The following is a 21,911-nucleotide window of genomic DNA, read 5'->3' as shown; positions in this document are numbered from 1 at the left end:
CATTAGTCTACTCCTATACTCCTCGTCTGTGACTCGTCTTTGATTTCCAGCGATTTTGAAATATCCATTGGGTGTACCTATAATTGATAAGATAGTCTGTTTCTATACCTGCGTCGACGAAGTTCATAAAAGTTCCGAGGAAAATTATTGGCGTCGTTTTGTTATAGTACAGACATCTAGTATGTTATTATTCGAAGTTTGACGAACAGCTGCTTTGAGTTTCCCATATCAAACATTAACTACAGTGACAGACATGCAGTGAAATCGAGGTGTACAAATTCAATGTCTTTGCATTCATTTTGCAGTATACGGTTAAAATTAAAAGTGCAAGAAGTGGTGTATACTATATTTAGGAGTGCGTAAAGTTACTTAAAATTTCTCTAACGAAAAATGTCCGACTACTTCGATGAAATGGGTTGGACACCGTTAGAAGACGGCGAGACACCGAATCATTTAATACACATGGCAAGACTTTTACGAGATTTTGGTATGTGGGATTTATTAGGCCAAACTACAAGGCTACCACCGCCTGCTTCGAAGTCTGCAATTGAAAACTTGGAAGAGAGCAAAATTAGTTCCTCCGAATCAAAGCAATGCCCTGTATGCTTAAAAGAGTTCGAAAATGGAATATCTGCCAAGCGCATGCCTTGTAAACATATTTTTCATAAGGAGTGTATAATCCCATGGCTAGAAAAGGTATCAATTTTTCCTAGTCATCGTTACCGATTTTGTAAACAAATTATACAGTTTAGTCGATAAAGAAGATATTCCACTTACTTTCAGACGAACTCGTGTCCGCTTTGCCGACACCAATTACCTACAGACGATGAAGACTACGAAATGTACAGAAAAGAAAAACAGCGCGAAGTAGCAAGGGAAAAGGATTTAGAAACGTTACATAATTCGATGTTCATGTAGAGTAATGCACATTTGTACATAAAAGGAGAGTGTTTTATATTTCTTTATATAGGTTTTAAACTCTATCATGCTATGAATATTATAAAATTTAAACATGTTGATTAAAAGTGTACCAAAAACGAAATGAAATTCCCCTACCACCTTTTTAAATATTCAAATGTGTACATGAAGCAACCCATATGAATTTTACACTTTTTTACCGCTTTATTTTGGAAGTTGTTTGTTTCTCTGAATTAATGAATTTTAACTTGTTGGACGAGTCATTTCTCGTAGATAACTGTTTAAACGTGCTTAATTGAAACTGATTAAAAATAAGCTGCTGTATCATGCCATATAGCTGTCATGATATTACTAGTTTTAATATTTGTATTATAATGCAATCAAATACGAGAAAAGTTAGATAAGTAAATGATAATTCGATGGCTCTGTGATGAATAATTTAAAATATCAGTTTCATGTTTAGCTTTAACAACAAGGAGCTAACTTATGCCATAAATAAATAAAATGGAATACCCTTTAATGTACAGACACATTGATCATGTTTCTAATGGACCACTATATGTATTTAATGTACAATAATTTTTATTTGGTGACTTCAATTAATCTTTGCATAAGAATAAATAGTTTTACAGTAACGGTGTTTCCATTTTTCAATTATTTGACTACTAATATTCAGATATTTATAAGCAAATTAATATATCTAAGTATTTTCTTATTTATGTATGTAATTTATAAATATATACTTCTGTTAATAATGTGTTACGTTATATTTACCTAGTACTCAAAAAATAAATAAATAATTTAAATTATATGCGAGAATTTTAAGTAGTCGATAGTTTATCAGTGTTACAGTAACAATCAATTTATAATTGATGATTAAACTTCTCATAATTCAAGTTTTATTAATAAACGGTGACAATAAACCTCTAATAAGCAACTTGAGTAAAATAGAAATTGATTTTCAGTTAGATTTTAATAGCATGAAAATAATATAAGAATATTTTTAAATTTCTCTAATGTTTTTACTGTTTTGTGTTTCTCCTATTCATTTTTACCATATATATATATATATAAAATCCGTAGTCCTAGTCCGTTTTGCAGCTGTTCTTTTTTATTTATAGTAGCATGAAATTACCATTACAATTTCGATACTTCGTGGATGAGGAGTAAAGGATAAGTGAGAAGGATAAATAAAAAGACTATTATTTATTAATAGGAAATAATGTTTATTATACAGTGTACATATTTATTAACTTCATTTATTTTATTTCTGTTATAAATTTTATATTAATAATATTATTATGTTTTGCCGAGCGACGAATGCCTTAATCAGTGTGCGCTTAATCTATAACAATCTCCGTAAAAAGTATAGAAACTTCTGCTTTTTATTTTGTTCGTTTGTTTGTTTTCCTTTCATTCTCACCCGTCCCATCCTTTTTCCGTTGATCATTTATCAATCCCCCCTTTCCCCTACATTGATCACCATGAATTATACCACCAAAGAGTATCGCCAAAATATGTTGCGCTGAAAACGGCATAATCGTTCGGCATATACAAATAATAGTACTGTCGAAGTTAAAGTAAATGGCGGTTTATTCATCTCCTTTGTTTGTTAATTTTTGCCGGTGACGCCATTTCGTTCGAAATGGCGCGCCGCCGCCCTCGCGCCATTTTGGTCGCGATATTCTCGAACTTTTTTTTTTTCCTTGAAATACTTCACCCTAGGATTAGTATTTGTTATGAATTATTTTTATAATATGCGTAATAATATAAATAATGTCGTTAATATACCTATCATGATTACCGTTCTTTTTTTTTTTAATGATAAACTATCTGAATGGTACACTTCCTCTGCTAATGGCCATGACTGTTATAGCTAATTATATGTATAGTCTGTATGCGAGCTCCAAATGGGATAAGGTACGTCGTACAGAGAACTTTTCGGCTCGGCGTATTTCTTTTTGTTAACATAATTCGAACAAAATGAGAACAAACCAAGAAATAGAGAACTACTCGTCGAATACGGGAACACGTCTGTGGCGTGAAAATACGAACGTCGAGGAACCCTCTTTCGTCTACCGATTCATGAAACTTTTATATCGCAATTTCCATTTTTATACTTCCCTTTACACCTGTTCATGTTTCTTGTCGACGAAAATCAAATCTTCTCGAAGAGAGATATTTATTAATATTTCCAATCCGATGTGAAATACATGGACACACTCCCAAAGGAACGAATGTAGCTGTAGAAAGTGTTGCACGCATCAACAATTCAAAAACATAAGGGACTTTTGTCAGCGAGACGCAAAACTATTCTTCACGATCCTCAACGAAATGTAGGTTCCCTCGAAGTACGCTAAAAAATTCTCTCTCGCTCTCTTTCTCTCTCCCTTTCGCTCACACTCTCTCATTCGAACTCTTGTTCTCTCTCTCTCTCTCTCTCTCTCTCTCTCTCTCTCTCTCTCTCTCTCTCTCTCTTTCTATTTCTCTCTTTCTCGCTCTCTAACTTTCTCTCTCTCTCTCTCTCTCTCTCTCTCTCTCTTTCTTTCCTCGTGCGTCTCACACACGTCACCGTGTTCTAATCTTGATATATAAATGTACGACGTTAGTTCATGTTAACCAGACTTTGTGTCAGTGTGTGTGTAATTTTATTATTTTTTTTTCTCGCTTGCTTGAATGTATGTTATCTAGCTTTCTAACATAAGTGTTAAATATAATTACTTTTATTTTTTATGTAATGTATTAGTTCTTTTGGTATAATAATAATAATCGTCATCCCATAATAATCATAATCGATAACCATAATAATAGTAATAATAATAATATTAACCACCGTCGTGACCATAATCGCGATGATGTCGTTAATTCGTCATATTGATATACATTACATATTTATATTACACGTTCCTTATGAAAATAATAATCCAAACTGGCATATTTTCCGTTCGTGCTGTTTCCCAAAAATTTTCCCCGATAATTTGCGTCGCTCAAACCTCTAAAAGGATCGAATCTCCCTTCTCTCCCTTTCCCTCGCTCCTTCATTCTCTCGCCCTCTTCGTTTCATTTCGTTTACTTATCTTTTCTGTTTTTTCCTTTTTTTTTCGTTCATAGACTTCTATAACATAACAATTCTATCGCTAGTAGAAACGACTGAATCCCTCGCAACCTGGAACGAATTTTCTTGAGACGGTACGCGTCAACGATCAACCTAATCGCATCGCGATTCGATATACTTAACTTTATTTCACGGCGACCTCGCGGATTCGCCGTGAAACTATCAACATTCGTAACACCGCGATCATCACCGTTCTTCACGTTCGTTTTTTTTTCTTTTTAATTTAATTAGCCGCTCACCGTGGCTACGGAGACAACGTTTCCCCTAAACCGTTTCGACGTCCAACGTCCAACGTCCAACGTCCAACGTCGAGGATAACCGTTCGAATTCGACTTCACGTTTACTCGATTTTTCGCGACACAAAATTATCATGTCTCGATGCACGCGCTCGAAAATTGTCTAATCGTCGAGAAATAATAATAATTTCTTTCTTTCGTCCCCGAAGCCTCAGTAGTCGCATCAACCCTCTCGCTCGATTCCTCACTCTCCTAAATACATATACATTATCGAAATATTTTCTATAACCGCGTATGCCTCCGTAAAATTTATCGCGTTGATATGCTAAAACTCTCCCCCGTCACTTATCGTACTATCGTTATAAATTACTTCTTATCTACGCTGCCTTTGTGGGTGTGTGTGTTTTTTTTTCCCGTCTCCACCGTTTCTGTTTTGGCCTCGTTGCTTTTCACGGCTATCCTTTCTTTCGCTTCAAGTCCTCTCTCGTTTCGCATGTTAATTCGCCTATTCGTTTTCGCACGTCACCACAAGAGATATCTCGTGGATTTGCTTCGAGTCTCTCTCTCGATAGAATAATCTTTTCCAATAAGCATAATTAGTAGTGTCGTCAACATCGACAATACGGCGATAATAATAATAATAATAATAATAATAATAATAATGATAATAATAATAATAACCGTTCTAGTGATAATCAATGGTCAATAATAATAACCAACTCATCAAGGTAACTTTACATTACATCGTTCGCAAGGATTAATACTGTCGTACTTACAATAAGTAGCTCGCGTAATGCTCTGTGCTTAATTGTTCGAATCGTTTTACAATACTTGGAACATTAACCGGTGTTCAGCCTTTCCACAAGCTGCCCCATCGATCGCATAATTAATTCGATCTGCTCTTCAAATTCTCGTCTAACTTTCACCGGCGTTCTACAATGGTTACGCCTCTATCGAATATTACAATCCATCTAATTTCATCTTTTTCTCTGAAACCGCAAAAGCACATCCCGGTGTGACCAAAATCATGAACGAAGATTGTATCTGCATCACGATTATTTCAATTATAACTAAATATCTTTCTCGCGTGTTTGTCGATGGAGCATCGTATAAGCAGAATCCCGTGTCGGTACTAAACGCGTTGTTCTTTCATTCTGGACGAGAAACAAAAAGGATTTATGTACACGTCGAGCCCCGCAACAAGTCTGCGAAGAAACAAAAGCGAGTCGTTCGTGATGCTGCAAAAGCGGTCGAAGAAACTGATTTCGGATACGTTCCAGACATGTCCACGCGAGAAAAAAAGCCGCGTCGAGGGCGAGATTCGTCGTCAAGGGGAAAAAGGGAGAGGGCGCTTTCTTTTTTTTTTTCTCTTTTATTTTCAAGAACGTCCCACACGTTGCAACGAACGTTTTATTATTTTCATGCACTATATAGTTTAGTACTTTGCTATGTAGGACATTATCGGTGTGCACGCGGCGTGTATGCACACATCTGTTGTCTCCTGTTTTGCAATTTTATTTACAGATCCTTTCGGGCTCGTTGTCGCGACGGACATCGACAAGTCCTCGGAGTCGCAAAGCATCAATCATTCTGGACCATAAAATTCGCCACGCGTAACCCCGTGGGAAGAAAATGTATACTATACTTCTGGCGATTCCGAGGACCCCGAGGTCCGGTGATCACGGCCGAGGAGAAACTTGCATTGTATATCGGTGTTTGATTATACTACGCAACGTTTTTTCGGGCCCCGGGTCCGCGAAAGTACGTCCGGGGCCGGCGATTACAAAATTTTATTGTATACCACTCCGAAATCAACAATAAAACTGATTTCAATTTTTCTCTCTCTCTCTCTCTCTCTCTCTCTCACGATTCTGTATAATATTTATCCCTTCAAAGGCAGAAGGATATCTTTCAATTTACGTGCGTGCGCGTTTCATGGGATGTGTGTGTGTGTGTGCACGTACCTTTTGCGTATAACTGTCATGTATATATATATATATATATATATGCGCGTGTCTGTGTTCTCAATTTGTTCTGTTTCTTTTCTTTTTTGTTTCTGCTTTTGTGTTTTTTTCCGGTTAGCTTTGTAATATCGAGGTATACGCGTGGGTACGTGTGTATCACGTGTACGTACTTCCAATTTTACATATTCTCTCTTGTTATCGCGTGTGCTTCGCTTCGTGTCTTTTTTCTTCTTTTCTTCTTCTTTTTTTTTTTTTAATCATTACTGCAGCCATTGTGTCTCGGTTCGCGTTCGCGCGCCTGTTGCGTCAATTCTTAATTCGTTCCCTATGTTTAATATGTAAAAATATACAGGCTAGGTTATAGTCGTAAGTACAGTTAAAAAATTCTACATTCTTTAGCCTCGAGCACGGGATGCAGTCAAGTCGTCCTCGGAGTAGTGATCCACCGATCGAAAAACGAGTCTTAACCTGAGAACGCGAGTGAAACGTCATGCTCGACATCGTCGATCGAGTATTTGCTCGACGAGGTGAAGATTACTGTCAGCTTCCAACAACGAAGACCCTGGAAAGCTTAAAACGCGCTAAATCGTCGTTTCACGTTTCCTCTCTGCCCCCCCCCCCCCACTTTCTCGCGGAAGAAGAAACACGAGTAATGTATATATGTATACATATATACGTATCGCGTGTTACCACTTGTTCTTTAACTTTTTCTCTATTCGAATTCACGAAGCAAAAGCCGATCGAATTAGCACGTTTCAACGTTGACGAACACCATCGAACGTAACAACCCCTCTCGAACGTTTGACGACCGCTACATGGTACCTGCTATTTTGAATTCAAAAGAAAAGACCGTTATTCCATTCGCGTTTCACTTTTGGTACATTTGCAACACCGATCGTAATCGAAAAAACGATTGATGACTAGAAACTACTACAGATTTTCTTCTCCCTTACACTTCTCACGATCACCGACTAGATTCGCAGACTTCGCAAGATTTAATTGCACTGTTTTATCGAGATCTCAAAGAGCGAGTTTGTGTATAAATCAGTCTCAAAATAAGTTGCACGCTTTTGTGATATAGAAAACTTTTTTATTATTCTCTCTTCTTTCTCTTTCTCTCTCTCTCCCTCTCTCTCCCTCTCTCTTTCTCTGTCTCTAGTTCTCTTTTTATTTTCTTCTATTCAACGGACGACAGCTGCTCGATACGCGCAAAATCACAAACACGTTCGTTTGAAAGCCTGCCACACGCGATTCTCTGAGAATGAAGCTAGTGAACATTGATCTATACGCACAATTAATTACTTTACAAATATTGTTCGCGCGTGCGCGCGCTAAGCATATTAAAACTTTGCAAGCGTTAGAAAACTATTGGGAAAACGTGCAACGAAATTCCGCATCTTTTTTTTTTCTTCTGGACGGTATGACCTGGGCGTGACTATTCTCCCTCCATCTTTAGGCGATCCGCTAACTCTTACCTATGTCGTACTACGTATCTCTCACAACTGTCGTCAGTTCAGAGAAACACCAAGCAATTTAGTTGCAACGGCACTTTGAAATATCTGAACCCATTGTTTAGTGTGTCTTGTCATCAAAGCTCAATCATCGACCGAACTCTTCGGCCGCACTGATATTCCTCATCGCGAATCAGAACTCTAGGAATCTCTCACACAGTATCATTACTCAACAACTTTCTAGAATGCGTTTTCGGCTGTTTTTCTTCTTTTTTCCTATCAGTCTGAAACAATATACCATATAAGGAAATCACGGAAAAGTTTTTGAAAATCAAGAATCGAGGCAAAAATCCACAACGAAACATTCAACGACCGAATGAGCCGTCCATCGCGAAAGTGGTGTAAGTCAATATTTGTCCGTCTGGTTCAACACCACAAGGTTCTAATCGTGAATCGAATAAAATAGTTTGTAATACAAGTAGTGATTTATAGAACTTTCACTTAGTTAGCATTAAGCGGCTTGTGTATTTGTCAACGGTTACCGTCTCGGCTGAATCCAGTGAAAATTGTTGAAGTAATCGATGTTTTGTGAGTGTGGCGTGTCCGAAGGTCAAGTTCATTAAGATAGGATCACAGTGTTGTAGCGTTAATCAGAGTATTTCTTCCGCTAACGAATGCACGCACTAAAATCTTTTATCGCAAAGCAACGGCGAATCTGAAACTTGAAGCTTTCTAATCTCAGTACGTCGAGGTTCTTCTTTTAATAGTTTCACGCGATTTCTTTCGGAGAAATTTTCTGGAACAAGAGAATCAAAGTATTGTCCCGGGAACGTAAACGTCTGTGACTCCGTCTGAATATTTAACAGTTTACACGCGTTTGGTAACGTCATTTCGAAAGAAACGTTAACGGTACAGGTGTTCGTCGTGTCACGATTTGAAAACGTTCGAGTACAACTTGATCTTGAAAAGGTTTTCATCTCGTCCGGTGATTTGAACGAGTTTCGCAACCATTTTGTACGAAGGAGCCACTTGTTAACCAACTGTTGCACTCCGAGCAGGCGCCGAAGGGGCACATTACAATTTGCAGGAACCGAGCCACTCCCATCGAGTCTTTCTTTATGCCATGCCGCCTCGTTCGAGAGAAACGAAATCGTTGTCAGGAAAATCGAAATTTTTTCTTCAAATTCCTCGGAAAAGAAGTTATTCGAATGTACAAGACGAAATGACAAATGCGCGAATAATAAATGCAAGAACTACAATAGCTGGCCGTCTCAAAGTCCAGCGGGAAAATTGTTTACGCACGTTTACTGATTAGTAGACAATCACTTCTACATATATCCTAATATTGTCTTTTGCTACGATAGTCGATTCGTGTTCGAAGTGGAAATGGATTTGGAAGATTCAGTGTTGGCACAATATATATTCCGTGTATCGTACATGCTGCTTCGAAAATACTGGTTCAATTGGTTGAAATGCGATTTTCGCGTCTTCCTTCCATTGGAAAGGACTGTTCGGTATTAAAAATCGATCTCGATTCGTGAGAATTATATTATGCCCCCGTGCTTCAGTGGAAATCCGTTTCGTTGAGTCGCCGATGGTTCTACGTTGAATTTTCGCTCGTAAATGGTCACCGATTTCTTCAAGAGGAGCGACGCAGTAACGATTTCTAACGATCGCGTAAAAAGCAAGAAGCACCGAACCCGATAGAAAATGCGAGTAGAAAAACTGAAGAAGCTGTCCGAAACGAGGACGAGAAAAGTGTGTCCGGATTCTGTATACGTATATATTCTATACCGATCGAGGCAAATAATCGAGCAGCAAAGTTACTCGAAGTTTCACTGGCGCCCTAAATTCCTTCTAACTTTTTGAGATCCATCGTATTTCAAATAGTCATGATGTTTACCCGCGCAGCTGGTTTATAAGAAGTATGCTTTCGGTTTACATTTAATTTTAGAGTCGACTTTCAATCATTATGTATATATGTATGTACTTATATATATTTTTGTATTTATATATAAGTATATATATTTTTCTATTTCGTATATTATTTCGGTCTTACGCACTAGAAGTTTAAAGTTAAAAACTTATCGTTTGGCGATTAATTATTTAAAATATGTTCTGTTTGTTAATAACTTTTAGTGTTTTCTCGCTCTCTCTCTCTCTCTCTCTCTCTCTCTCTCTCTCTTGCGCTCTCTTTTTCTCCGTTCTTTCTTTCCCTTTCTCTCCCACCCTTTTTCTCAACCTACCACACGTCCCACCTCAACGTCTTTTTAATTATTCCTAATTCAATCATTATACGCGCACGATATATAATATTTATATTTCTCCGTCACTCTCTCTTTCTCTCGCTCTCTTTCTTTCGTTCTCTTTCTCTCAGCGCTGTAGCTGTATTTTTTTCTGTGTGCTTCATTCTCTCTCTCTCTCTCTCTTTCTCTCTTTCTCTCTACCTTTCTCACTCTCTCGTGCTTTCTTCTCTGGTATAAGTGATTATACTGCATAATTTGTTATACTTCTTTTTTTTTCTGTTTATAACCTTATATGTTAGCGATAACTATAGTAATTGTTTATGCATATCATTCGCTTATACGCCTAGATGGCACGCTATATAAAACTATGCTATATGCAAATTTTTCTCATCAATCAATATTCTAGTTTAAACGTTTTTCGCGAGAGTTATGTATATGCACACTCATCCCTGTATATATGTGCTCGTGTATATAGGTATGTTTGTATATATAAATACCTCACAGTTTTTTTTTCACGTTCTCTCTTCTCTCCGTTTTTTTTTTACTTTTTTTTGCTCGTCCAATTATTATTTACGTTCCTCGCGCCGATCGATCCTATTCCCAGCCGTCTTTCTCTCGCTGTGCGTCCTAACTACATTCTAAACGTAAGATTTGTTAGCGACTCTCTGGGGGTCGATTCGTGACGTGTGCCGTGCTTATGGCGCGAAGATATTACCGTCCGGACATTATAGATACGTTCGACCTAACCGGCAGGTTTCCAGGCATCGAAAAGGCGTCAGCGAAACGAAATTCCCGAGCGTGCGAATTGCCCAAGAAAAATCTCCTGGACACCGAAAACCCCGTTCGGAAGATCGTTCCTTGCCGATTCTCTTTCCTCCCGCCTTCTCCGCACCATTTTTCCCCCGTCGAATTTCCTGCGCCTCGCTTTCTCCATTTCTACTTTCTCCGGCTTTTCGCGCGAACGATCGCGAACATTGGATGCCCCTCCGCAAAAATCGCCACAGTTCTTGCGAATCGTTCCGCGGTGTCCGCGCGAGGAACGGAAAGAAAAGACCTGATCGTCGTCGGATATCCGAAATAAAACGCGATCGCTGACCTTAACCAACGCCACGAATCGACGATTCGTAACGTGCCAATTTCCCATCAACAATTAATTCCTGCATACTTGTTCAACGGTGTCGCTTAGTGCTCGCTAGATATTCTCTCGTCGTTTGTTTCTCTGTTTCTCTCTGTTTCCATTCCTGTTTGTTCGTTTGCATTTTAAGTCGTCGCACGTTTACGCGTCCGCAGGGTATCGACACGACGTTCCAATCGCGGTCGGTCTTAAAGGAATACCGGTACATCGAGTCTCGACTAAATTCACGAAATGAAACGAACGCTTCGAAGAAACGGGTGTCGCGATGCTAAATCGTTAACCAGACGTGTATTTGTACAATCAATGCGCGAAGGACAAGCAAATGCCGTTCGCGTTAACGCCCCGTGCATCGGTCCTCCGGCCAATTGTTGCGTCGATGATTTCGTTCTAGCGATGTCCGATCGAAGGAAGAAACGTGTAATTTGATTGTAACTGCGCGCCTATGAACTGTTTGGGTTCGTTTCTATAGTTCGTGTACGACGAAAAGGATGATCGAGGTCGTATGTAGCTCTTTCCGAACGATGCACGGGGGTCAACCAGATTTAGGTGCACAGCTTTCCTTGGTTAGGTCGCGTAGAAAATGGGAGCTAGTTGACTGCGGTTCGTAGAAGAAAGAGGTCCGACGATCGTATTCCGCGATCGCGAAAATTCTGGAAACAATTCGAATTATCCGTATCGTTCCGTCTTTTCTCAACGACGACGAATTCACAGCACAACGGTAGTTTTCGACTGCGCGTTTTCGCATGTAATTGCAAAAAATCTTTTTCCTCCGTAAACTACGCGTCGTCGACCGAAGGCAGCAAACGTGAAATTGAACCGAGCAAACGGGAGGATGCAGACCACCGTGTCTCTCTATAATATAATCAATAAAATTTGGTAAACGAGGTGATCGTTCGATCAATGTCTCGGCATACTGAACGGTAGCATCGGGGGAACGCGTTGTTTCGAAGTCAGAAAGTATGATTGGTCCCGGATAGTCGATCGAAATGTGGCCGGGTAAATATACATGATACCATAATATTTGTCTCCTTTTCGTTTTCTTTTTTTTCCTTTTTCCTTTTTATTATTTGTTTTGTTCTTCGTTTCTTCTATAACTTTTTTTTTTTTTGATTTTCGTATCTACGACTCGAATGAACGTACTCGCCGCGCGTAATTTTAGATGACCAACGACTACCAACAATCGTGCACCGATTCTATGTTTATTTAGTACAATCGTAAGGAAAAAGACATCGATTTGGTACGTTAGAAAAAACCGAATTTCTCGCATTGTTCTTGCGATAACGCATAAGCGTACCTGAAGGAATTGACATCGGTCGGCTTGAACTTCTTCTAAAGTAACGCCGATTCTTAACTCATTTTTTTTTTCATTTTTAGTTTATTTATTTATATACTTTTCTTTCTCTTCGTTAAATCGTTGAATAGTTGCGAATCTATTTTGTTTTTTTTTTTGTTTAGATTACGATACCTCAACTAATCTCTCTAGTTTTGCGCCCACCTCTTATCTGGCGTTACACGCGCGCGCATAAGAGTGTCGGGGGGGAAAAAAAAGCGATTGTGGCTTGTTCAACCGGGTGTGAAAAATGTACAAAGAAGCCGAAGGAACGCAGAAAAGGGAAGGAAGAACGAGGATGTTGACTCGCCTGACGCTTCGATGATTAACGTGACGTACGTGTACGTGTTTTCTCTCTCTCTCTCTATCTCTCTCTCTCTCTCTCTCTCTCTCTCTCTCTTTCTCTCTCTCTTTCTCTCTCACCTCTCGTGATCGATACGAAAAAACTCGAATGATTAGAGCTCGTTTGGACAGCAACGTGGCAACAGTCAAACGATAACATTTGTTTGCTACAATCGAGTTAGAGTGAAATGTATAAAAACACAAGCACCTTCGCGAATTACATTATCGTTAATGTTCGTATCGATAAAACATGACTCAAGGGCGCTGATAGATAGCTCCTTTTCAAAACTCTAACGACGATGATGCTGACTATGATGATGATGATGATGATGATGTTCATGACGATTTTCATGATCGTATCCGGAATCTGCAAGTTGGTGTGGGATCGCGCTTACAGCCTATGATGAGACGTACTTAGTTCAACGACAGACTTAGGCTACAGTAGAGACCACTCGCCTAATGATGCCTTCAATCCAGTCGATTCTTAAGGTTTTCGATACTTCGTAGTGAACGAAGAGTAGAAAATCATCGATAAGTATGTTCATTGTAGTTATATTCATGCAAATCTGCGATAGAAGACGACCGTTGAAGTCTAGCCTTAGGATGTTGAAATGAGACACCTGGTGTATGTTTCAAATTAATTTTAATGAATAGGAACATTATTGATTTTCGTTCGAGTTGAATATGTTTGTCATTGTTCACGATAAAGTTCTGACGAGCACAATTCGAAAAGAAATCGTAGCGTTTAATTGATGTAGGGAGAAATTAACAGAAGATGTACCGAGGAAGAATGCTTGTAGCTAACATTTTCTGAAAGACGATTTTATCGATTTTCACAAGCACGCTTTTGTGGACACGCGAATCCATGAATTTGTATCGATTGACACAGTGTTTAATAAAAGCGAACAGATCGTGTATTTCTGCGTATGTGCTAAATTTCGTTGGAAGAAAAATAAGAAATTGATGTTCGTTGTCTACGAACCAATTAAAGAACAGTTCCTCTCAAACAAAGTAAGCCGTAACAAAGCACATATTCACGGAACTTGGGTTAGAACTGTTAGTACCTGATTATTCAAATTAGACGATCATGCGAGCACGCCATAAGGGGAAACCCCATTAAGTGAACCGGTCGGTACTCCACCCTAAGTCTGCGGTCCAATATTCATATAGTTAGAGATAGTTCAATTAGTTAAATGTTTAGCTCCGCTTGCCCCTCCTGTCGGAATGCGTGTACCATAGTTCATGTATAATATTCGTGTACACCGAGTGTCTGAAAAAAGAAGCGCGCAAGATCCGCATCGCTCGTAGTGTATGTAATGGGTGCGTATTTCGTGCAATCGTAGTTGTATAATAATGTCTGTAATGGGTAGAAGATGTGCACGTATGTTTAGTATTTTTTTTTTTTTTTTTCGTGGACGCGAGTGTACATGTAGTTACTTTTTTTTTTCTTTAAATCTTGTTGCTAGTTCTTTACAAGTTACGCAAATAATTGCAAAAACATACCCTGTTTCCTAGTATCACCGACACCACGGCTACCGGATATCAGGTCGCGGAGCGCGTGACTTGAATCCAATGTGATTCCACAAAAATGGATCGATGACACGTTAAAAGCTGTGTCGAGAGGGTTGATAAAATTTTCTTCTGCCATTCTGTGCAAGTGCGATGGTAAAGTGCTAGTATGTCTAGATGAGATGTTTGATCGTTATTATTGTTATCATTAATATTACTTTTATTATTACTATTTAATCTTTTCCGATTTTATGTCGTTAATTTATTATTCAGACTACTGTATAATCGAGAGCGGCGGATACCCAATGTCCCGTTCCCCATCGAATCTTCGTGCGTGTCCTTGCGGCCCGCCATAAAGCTGCCGGAAAAATAGCTTTTCTCTGTCCCACGGAAATCGCGCGAACGAAGGGGATCTTGAGTTTTCCAGGCAACTTTGATGGCCGGCGACAATTTGTGCTGCGGGTGTTACATCGGACAGCGACGACCACGAGTACCGATTTTCTCGCGTTTCACCGAACTCTAAATCCTGAAAAATCTCGCGGGATTCGATGGTAAGTCAAGGAGCCCCATAAGTTCAATCGATCCGAAATTAATAGAACGTTCGATACTCGAGCGCCTCATTTCAATTTGCAAGCAGCGAATTCGTCTCGGCAATACATCACGTCATGTAAAAATAAATTCAAAGCTGATCCTCACAGATTCATATTTTAATATTATTATTCTTTCTTTCATCTCCTTAGAGCCTAAGAATACTTTTTTTTTTTCCCCCACCTCCATTCCCTTAAGTCTCTCCATTTAATTCCCATAGTAAGATGCATACTACTTCGTTCGTAGCAAAAACTTTGTTGGATAAAATAGTTGTATTTTTTTTTTTTTTGGTTTGTTTACAGTCGTCGTTACCGTCGTATTTATATTTATATATGTATACATTCATATTTATATGAATTTATAATTATCCGTTAGGGTAATCGTACTTCATGATATTCGCTATTAGTACTGTTACACATTAAAAAGCTTAGATCATAGTGATATTATCAATTGGTGCTTGCATACAAGCTTCACTAGTATAAATGTCTTTCTCTGTCTCGTTTCATGCTCATGTGTCTGTTCCGAGCGTATGCGCGTGGATCTAAGTATGTGTGTGTGCGCGCGTGTGTTTGTGTGTGTGTGTGTGTGTGTAAAGTGTTTCTATGCGATCACTTCGGCGGTCTAACGTCCCTTCGCCTAATTTCTTTCGTATAAGTTGCATAATAGTTTGTTTTCCCAAACGCAATCGGATCGACTGAAATGAAATTCCGTGTGAAAAATGGCTGACCCGAAACCCATACGACGACGTTCCACGCAAAAGTCCAACGGAACAACGAACGGAGAAGATTCGAACTGTGTCTGTCGAGTTGCAAAAAACCGCAAGTAAAATACATGACGCGTGTAAATGGGAGAGACGTTCGCGAGCAGTCGCTCAACACGTTGTCGACCGGAGACGCCGATCGGCGTCTCTCATTTCCCGACCGTTGTTGAAAAGGAGGCAGACACCAAATTGCGTTTCGTGGGTCTCGCGTGTTATTAACAGCAAATCAGCCGATCGGTTACCTTTCTATTTCTCAGATGTTAGCGACCGGAGAACACGAAACAACACCTTCCAGAAATCGGTAAGCACGATCCATTTGGTTGCGTCCGCTCGACAATGTGTCAAGAATGTGTTTCGCTTTACGGGCGTCGCGTCGCATGGACGATGGGACCAAAGCGAGCGACTAGGATTCGCGTTGATCATCGCGAGAGATCGATTTTGCTCGGACGATCGTGTGTAATCGTATCGTTGGTGGTTCGCGGTTCGCGGGGACACGCTAACCGACAGCGATTACGCGAACAGGTGGCGGCACCGGGAAAACGAAACGCGGCGGGCGATTCGACTCGAAACGGGCTGATCAAAAGCGGGTCTGTGGAATACGAGACCGGGGCAGACGATCTCGCCTGGCCCCGAGTCCGATCCGTTGAATCGTCTTTGCCGGACGTGTGTACCATGGATCGATCCCCCCTGTACCCTGGAGAATGAAACGCTGATCCGTAGGCAAGCCTGCCTGAAGACCCTTTCGTAGGCTGTGCACGTAGCGCATCAGGCGGGCAAAGATAGACACACGATCGCGATGCACGTGTCTTCTAATTATGTTTGCGCTCGTGTCCGCTATGGGCTGGGATTCGCGTTTGCTTGTGCTCACGGTTTCAGATCGCGATTGCTCTTATGGTCCGTGATTGCACCCTCGATTCGCAAACACGTGATTGCATTAATACCCAAGGTCGTTCCCTATCCGCGATCGTTCGACGGTACACGAATTTCATCTTTCTTTCTTTCTTTCTTTCTTTCGTTCGTTCGTTTTTGTTGATATCCTCCTCGCCAGCCAATGTTTCCAGCCTACGGTCGCCGTTCGTCGAATTTTCTTTCGTCTCTTCTTTATCTTTTCTTGTCATTTTTAATCGAATCGCGAGTTCCTTCAATATGCGTGCGTGTACGTCTCTGACCGATTTCGAGGCGTTCGTTCAACGAGGGATGCGTTTCTTAGACCCGTGCAGGTACAACGTGGCAAAGATTGATTCGTTTTTGTTCATCTCGCATTCAACAAGGTCGTCAGAGTAGAATTCTAGTTGTTCGAACTTATGTCGCGAACTTGTGCTCGCGTTCTCGATACATCGGTCTCCGTGTATACGCGTGCATACACACGCGCATGTGTAAAGTCAAATTTTGCGCGTGTGTATGCATACGTTGAAACAAGTTTAGCGTCTTAAAATAACAAGAATATATATATGTATATATATATATATATATATTATGTATATATATGTTTACCGTGTAGTATAAATTATGTGTACGTATCATGATGTATCGTTATCAATATTATTATTATTATTATTATTCATATTATTGTTATTAATATTATTATTATTATTATTAGTGTTGTTGTTTATTATTATAAATTAGTTATTAGTATTAATTGATTTTTCATATAATATAAGTGTTTTATATCATCAATAATTAGCAAGCCATACGAGCTTGTTAGAGGAGAGGAATTTATAGCACACCTCATCTTTAACTTATGTCTATCAACGATGTATTAGTTTCTTGAATGTGTGTGTGTGTATGTGTGTGTATGTATAAGTTAAATTACAATAGTGCTTGGCATGATCCGTGTAGTACGAGTGTATGCGTTTGTGTGCGTGCGCGTGTGTATATTGTGTGTGAGCAGACAACGAATTCATGAACGGACAAAAATACGATCATCTGTTCGTTTTGCCACGGGCACGCTAATTCTTTAATGCCTTATCGTTTCAAACTCGCGATGAAACTCTGTTTTCGAGCCATCAAAGTGCTTTCGTAATAATCTCCCCGGAAACAAAGCTAATGGCGTTTTAATTTCACTTCACCATTTGCAAAGTTTCCAAACGGTTCGATTATGGAACTGAGAAAATGGAGGGTACATTAATAGGCGGCGTTCTTTGAGGGAAACTCGGGAATTTCAGTAGCTTCTCCGGTAACTTCTCCAAGTGAACATTATTCGCGGAATTGTTAGATATTCAGCTAATTTAGCGATGGTATTGCGTACACGGGTGATTTTATACAAAATTTAAAAGGTGTTACATTTTTTAGAGTTAACTCTTGCAATATCAATTCGTTTGATTAAAATTGAATTATAGTGGATCTTCTAAAAGAATTTAAAAAACCGAATGTGTATGCGTAGATATCCCTGATTCGTATAATGCAAGTTGAACGGAATAAATTGATACGTCGTATCGGAGAGACGATTTGCAAAGAAATTCAAGTTTTGCGTATATAGAATTAGGTCAATGCCCTCGCGGCAGTCGAACAGCCTCTATGCAAGGGAAAGGGTTGTCTGGCCCTGATGTACAAGTACATTGTATATAATTGTATATGTGTATATACACGAATATACATACATATACACGCATATACGTGTGTACGAATATATTAGTGTGCTTATGTGTATATTCGTGTGTAGCAATTATTATATTCATTTAAATAGCGTATAAAGCGTATAGCCGAATCAGACCAATGAATCATTCGAGAAGGTATCGTGAAGAAACATATTGTGTAAAATTTCGTCTCTACACGTCGACTGGGTGGGTAGTTCGGGAGTAAAATTGAAAAATCACTTTTTATCCCATTTTTCCCATGTGTTTACTCGTATGCGAAAACGCTGGAAAAAACTCAAGGATATGCCAAACATACAGATACATACCCTGTAATTCGTTTCGGATGTTTAAATTGAAAATTCTGTTTATGAAAAATCGAAAACCTCAAAAAAAAAAAATTGGAAAAATGCAGATTTTCCATTGAAGTTGAAGGGCGCCATCATTTATATTTTTCAACTTAAACATTCAAAACTAACTGAAGTATATACATTCGTGTATTCTCTATCTGTTCAACTTTTTTTCAGAATTTTCGTATACGATTAAACAAAGAAAACAGGTTAACGACTGATTTTTAAATTTCACTCCATTTAACTACCCTAGTCGAGTTATTGTGTTAACATTTGACACAAGATGTTGCTTCTCGATGCCCTGCGGAGTGGCTTATTGGCGATTGTATCTGGTTCGATGACACTTTTGAATTCCCTCAAAAAGTGCTATACCCTTTACGATAGTTTCTAGTCGGGAGATTATCTGCGTGATTGGAGGCGGTCCTTCCCATTCTCCGTCACTCGAAATAGTAATTAATTTTTCCTTTTCCGTTAATTCACCTAAATCATAATAATTTACTAAGTTCCTAGTTTCCCTTTAATCAATACATGTATATATTGATAATGTATGCATACATACATATATACATATATTCATTTCTGTGAATATTCATTTATATTATATTTCAATATTTATAGTATTTATATTTATATATTTATATATTTATATACTTCTTCTTCAATAATTCATATTTAAATATTTATATAGAATAGTTGTTGGTACTTTTGTTGATTATTTCTGCTAGATCAGAGTTTTTCCTCTCCGTTCCATCGCTCGCCTACGCTAGTTCTCTACCGTACGCAATGTATTTGGTTTCGTTTATTTTTTTTTTGTTCATTTAATAACCCCCATTTATCCCCCTACATCTCTCTCTCTCTCTCTCTCTCACACTCTCTCCATCGCTGTCCCATTGTTTATCTGGCTTCTGTCCGCGATCGTCACTCGCATCGAAACTACGTGATTCGACCGGGCACCGCTCGTTAAATGTCTGAACGTTTTATTTATCGTGCTAAGAAAAGTGTACTCGATTACCGGGGCGTTCACTGTCCGCCGCTGTTCGGTCACTATCAACGGTGACAGCGGTAGGCAAAAATTCTGTGATCTCGTACCAGTAGAAGCGCGACATGCATTTGCTCGGTTTGCATCTGTTTTCTCTAGATACGGGATCTCGCGGTTCTTCGAGATCTGTATTGCACGAATAAGCAATGTCAACAAAAAAGAGAAACAAACAAGGAACAATACTCTTAAAAATATAAGCTGCTCGATGGCAGAGGACTAGATTACAACGCTTACGGCTGTAACTTGTACGAGTACAAGCATTATTTAAGTACAACTCGTAATTTCGAGAAGCAGACGTTTCAAATCAAATGAAGCCGTGCGACTAGAGTTCAATTATTTCTGTAAATGTTTAAGTACTTCGTTCGATCTCGCTACTTCGAGATTCCAAACGGTTCGCGAAAATCGTTATCGCCGCGTCTGGATAATACAAGCAGCGATAAGCCGGAAATAAATAGATATACATATTTAAAACGAAAAAAAAAAAAAAAAAAGAAAAGATCGACTAGATGTAGACTAGCTAAGTAGAATTACAGGAAAGCAAATAGTATGCATTCAACCGGTCCCAGATGATCATCTTCTTTCGCGTTAAGAAGGATCTTACCAATGTCGCCGCCATTTTCGCCTCCATCCTACTCCCGTGTTCGTTTGTTTGGATAATCACAGCCTAATTGACATTTCTCGGGCGATGCGTGTCTGATCAATTAAAATGTGAACGATTGTTTTATGGATTCATCGAGCCGCGGGGATCGAGAAGCAAAACAGTAACCCGATCCCTTTACATCGATCGCGAAGCATTGCGATCTGGGTTTGAATGAGAATCCCTCGTTAGAAAAGAAACTACGGCCGGAATATCGCACGCTGCTTGACGCTTGTCATGACTTAATGGGAAATCGATTATCGCGATCGTAATAATATAATCGAGGGAGATGGCGATGGCGATGTGGGTAATAATTAATAATACAAATTCTATACATTGGAAAACGAGCGCTGTGACGTGGACGACCGGACTCTTCAAGATAACATCGCTTTGACACGGCACTGACGATTCTTTTTTAAATGTCGTATATAAAAAAAGAATTATATAAGTAATATATATAAGAATATATATAAGTAAGAAGAACCGATAACCCACGAATGTCGGTTCGGCACTGATTTCATGTTGTCACATGTGTACGTATATTTGTGTGAGTGTTAACCGTTGCGCGCGTGCGCGCGCTCAATCGTGTACGTGTTTCTTTCTTTTTATGCAGGTAGAACGTGTTCTCTTTGTTCGTACGTAGCCTCGGTTGCTTTTTCCTTCTTTTTTTTTTTTTTAGAAATTTTTAGACGTTGCGTAAGACGAGCACCCTGTATATGTGATTGACAAGTTTGCGTTAGGAGAGACACTGCGGAATACTGCGTCGTCGGCCGGCCTTGGCCCGGAAGACCGTCCGACACCATCGGGACGATCCTAATGTCGCCCGTTCTCTATATCGATTATTAACAGCAATCGCGCGTTCCTAGATCCTAAAGCTGCGAGAATTCTACTGGAGTCAACGTTTTACTTCGTGTCCCGAAAATGAAAGCCAGCGAAGTTTGTCCGCGAACTGAATTCGTTTTCCCGCGGGTCCGAAGAGGTATTGTCTCTTCATGTTCTCCGGACCGTGATACCGTTAATAGTTAACTTTTCAACGATGGATCCGGCGACGATACCGTCGCCGCACCGTTGTGTCAGGAACTAAGAGTGTTCTTCAGTGATTATTGGAAGGTCACCCGTCTCGAACGTTTACAATTATTAAACTAGGACTTAACGTGTCATCGGAATGATAATCTGAACGAGAGACAACAGGCTCTCGGCTAGGCTTCACGAATGATTAGACCTCCGGTATCGTACTAGGACTCGTTTCTAGAACTCGAAGATGATGATGGGGCCATCGTTTGATACTGTTCACATTTGGCAGTATGGTTTCCAGAATCAGGGATAAGGGCTAGAGAAAGGGTTAGAGGGGAGATGGAGGGGGGATTGCGGACACACGAGCAGGACAAATGAAGATAGCGCGAATCACGTTCCTAGTAAACAATCCGATATCGTCTGAACATTCGAGAGCGTGGAAGCGTGCATCGTACTCGTTTTCTGGTATTTCGTACTGAGTTCAGCTCTGGACATCCGATGTTCTAGCATCAGCCTCTTCGTTCTCGCCGTGTGACTGCAGGCGAAGTCGATTTACTGACTCCTAATTTTTATCCTCTAATTAATTGTCTAACTAGTGTACTAGGTTATTATAGTGGAGAGCGTTGTAACGGTGATTCAAACTCGTCACTTCTGATCGTCGAGCGTTCAATGAGCCCGTGTTCTTGTACGACATCTGCAATCAG

General features: G+C 39.6%; 2 protein-coding genes across 17 annotated transcripts in view; one reads left to right on the top strand and one right to left on the bottom strand.

Annotated features, from left to right (window-relative positions):
* The first annotated feature begins 182 nt into the window (after positions 1-182).
* On the top strand, positions 183-1,553 carry LOC143358339 (E3 ubiquitin-protein ligase RNF181-like). The gene is made up of 2 exons (XM_076795407.1): positions 183-696; positions 784-1,553. Exons 1-2 carry the CDS (start codon positions 391-393, stop codon positions 916-918), a joined length of 441 nt encoding a protein of 146 aa, XP_076651522.1. The 5' UTR covers positions 183-390; the 3' UTR covers positions 919-1,553.
* Positions 1,554-2,755: 1,202 nt separating this feature from the next.
* The window catches only part of Bru3 (CUGBP Elav-like family member bruno 3), a 781,126-nt gene continuing 761,970 nt past the window's right edge, over positions 2,756-21,911 (bottom strand). For all 16 annotated transcript variants that reach the window (XM_076794653.1, XM_076794647.1, XM_076794651.1 and 13 more), the window contains one exon: positions 2,756-21,901. The gene's annotated coding sequence lies outside the window, so the exon portion shown is untranslated. The remainder of the gene's footprint in view (positions 21,902-21,911) is intronic.

The sequence above is a fragment of the Halictus rubicundus genome, chromosome 10 (assembly GCF_050948215.1).
Source record: "Halictus rubicundus isolate RS-2024b chromosome 10, iyHalRubi1_principal, whole genome shotgun sequence".
NCBI lineage: Eukaryota > Metazoa > Arthropoda > Insecta > Hymenoptera > Halictidae > Halictus > Halictus rubicundus.
This window is presented reverse-complemented; position numbering and strand designations above follow the sequence as displayed.

Bases quoted from the DNA above. Each gene is read 5' to 3' on its own strand.
- LOC143358339 (XM_076795407.1), top strand. From the start codon at position 391: ATGTCCGACTACTTCGATGAAATGGGTTGGACACCGTTAGAAGACGGC. The intron at 697-783 runs GTATCAATTTTT...ACTTACTTTCAG, and splicing joins TAATCCCATGGCTAGAAAAG to ACGAACTCGTGTCCGCTTTG.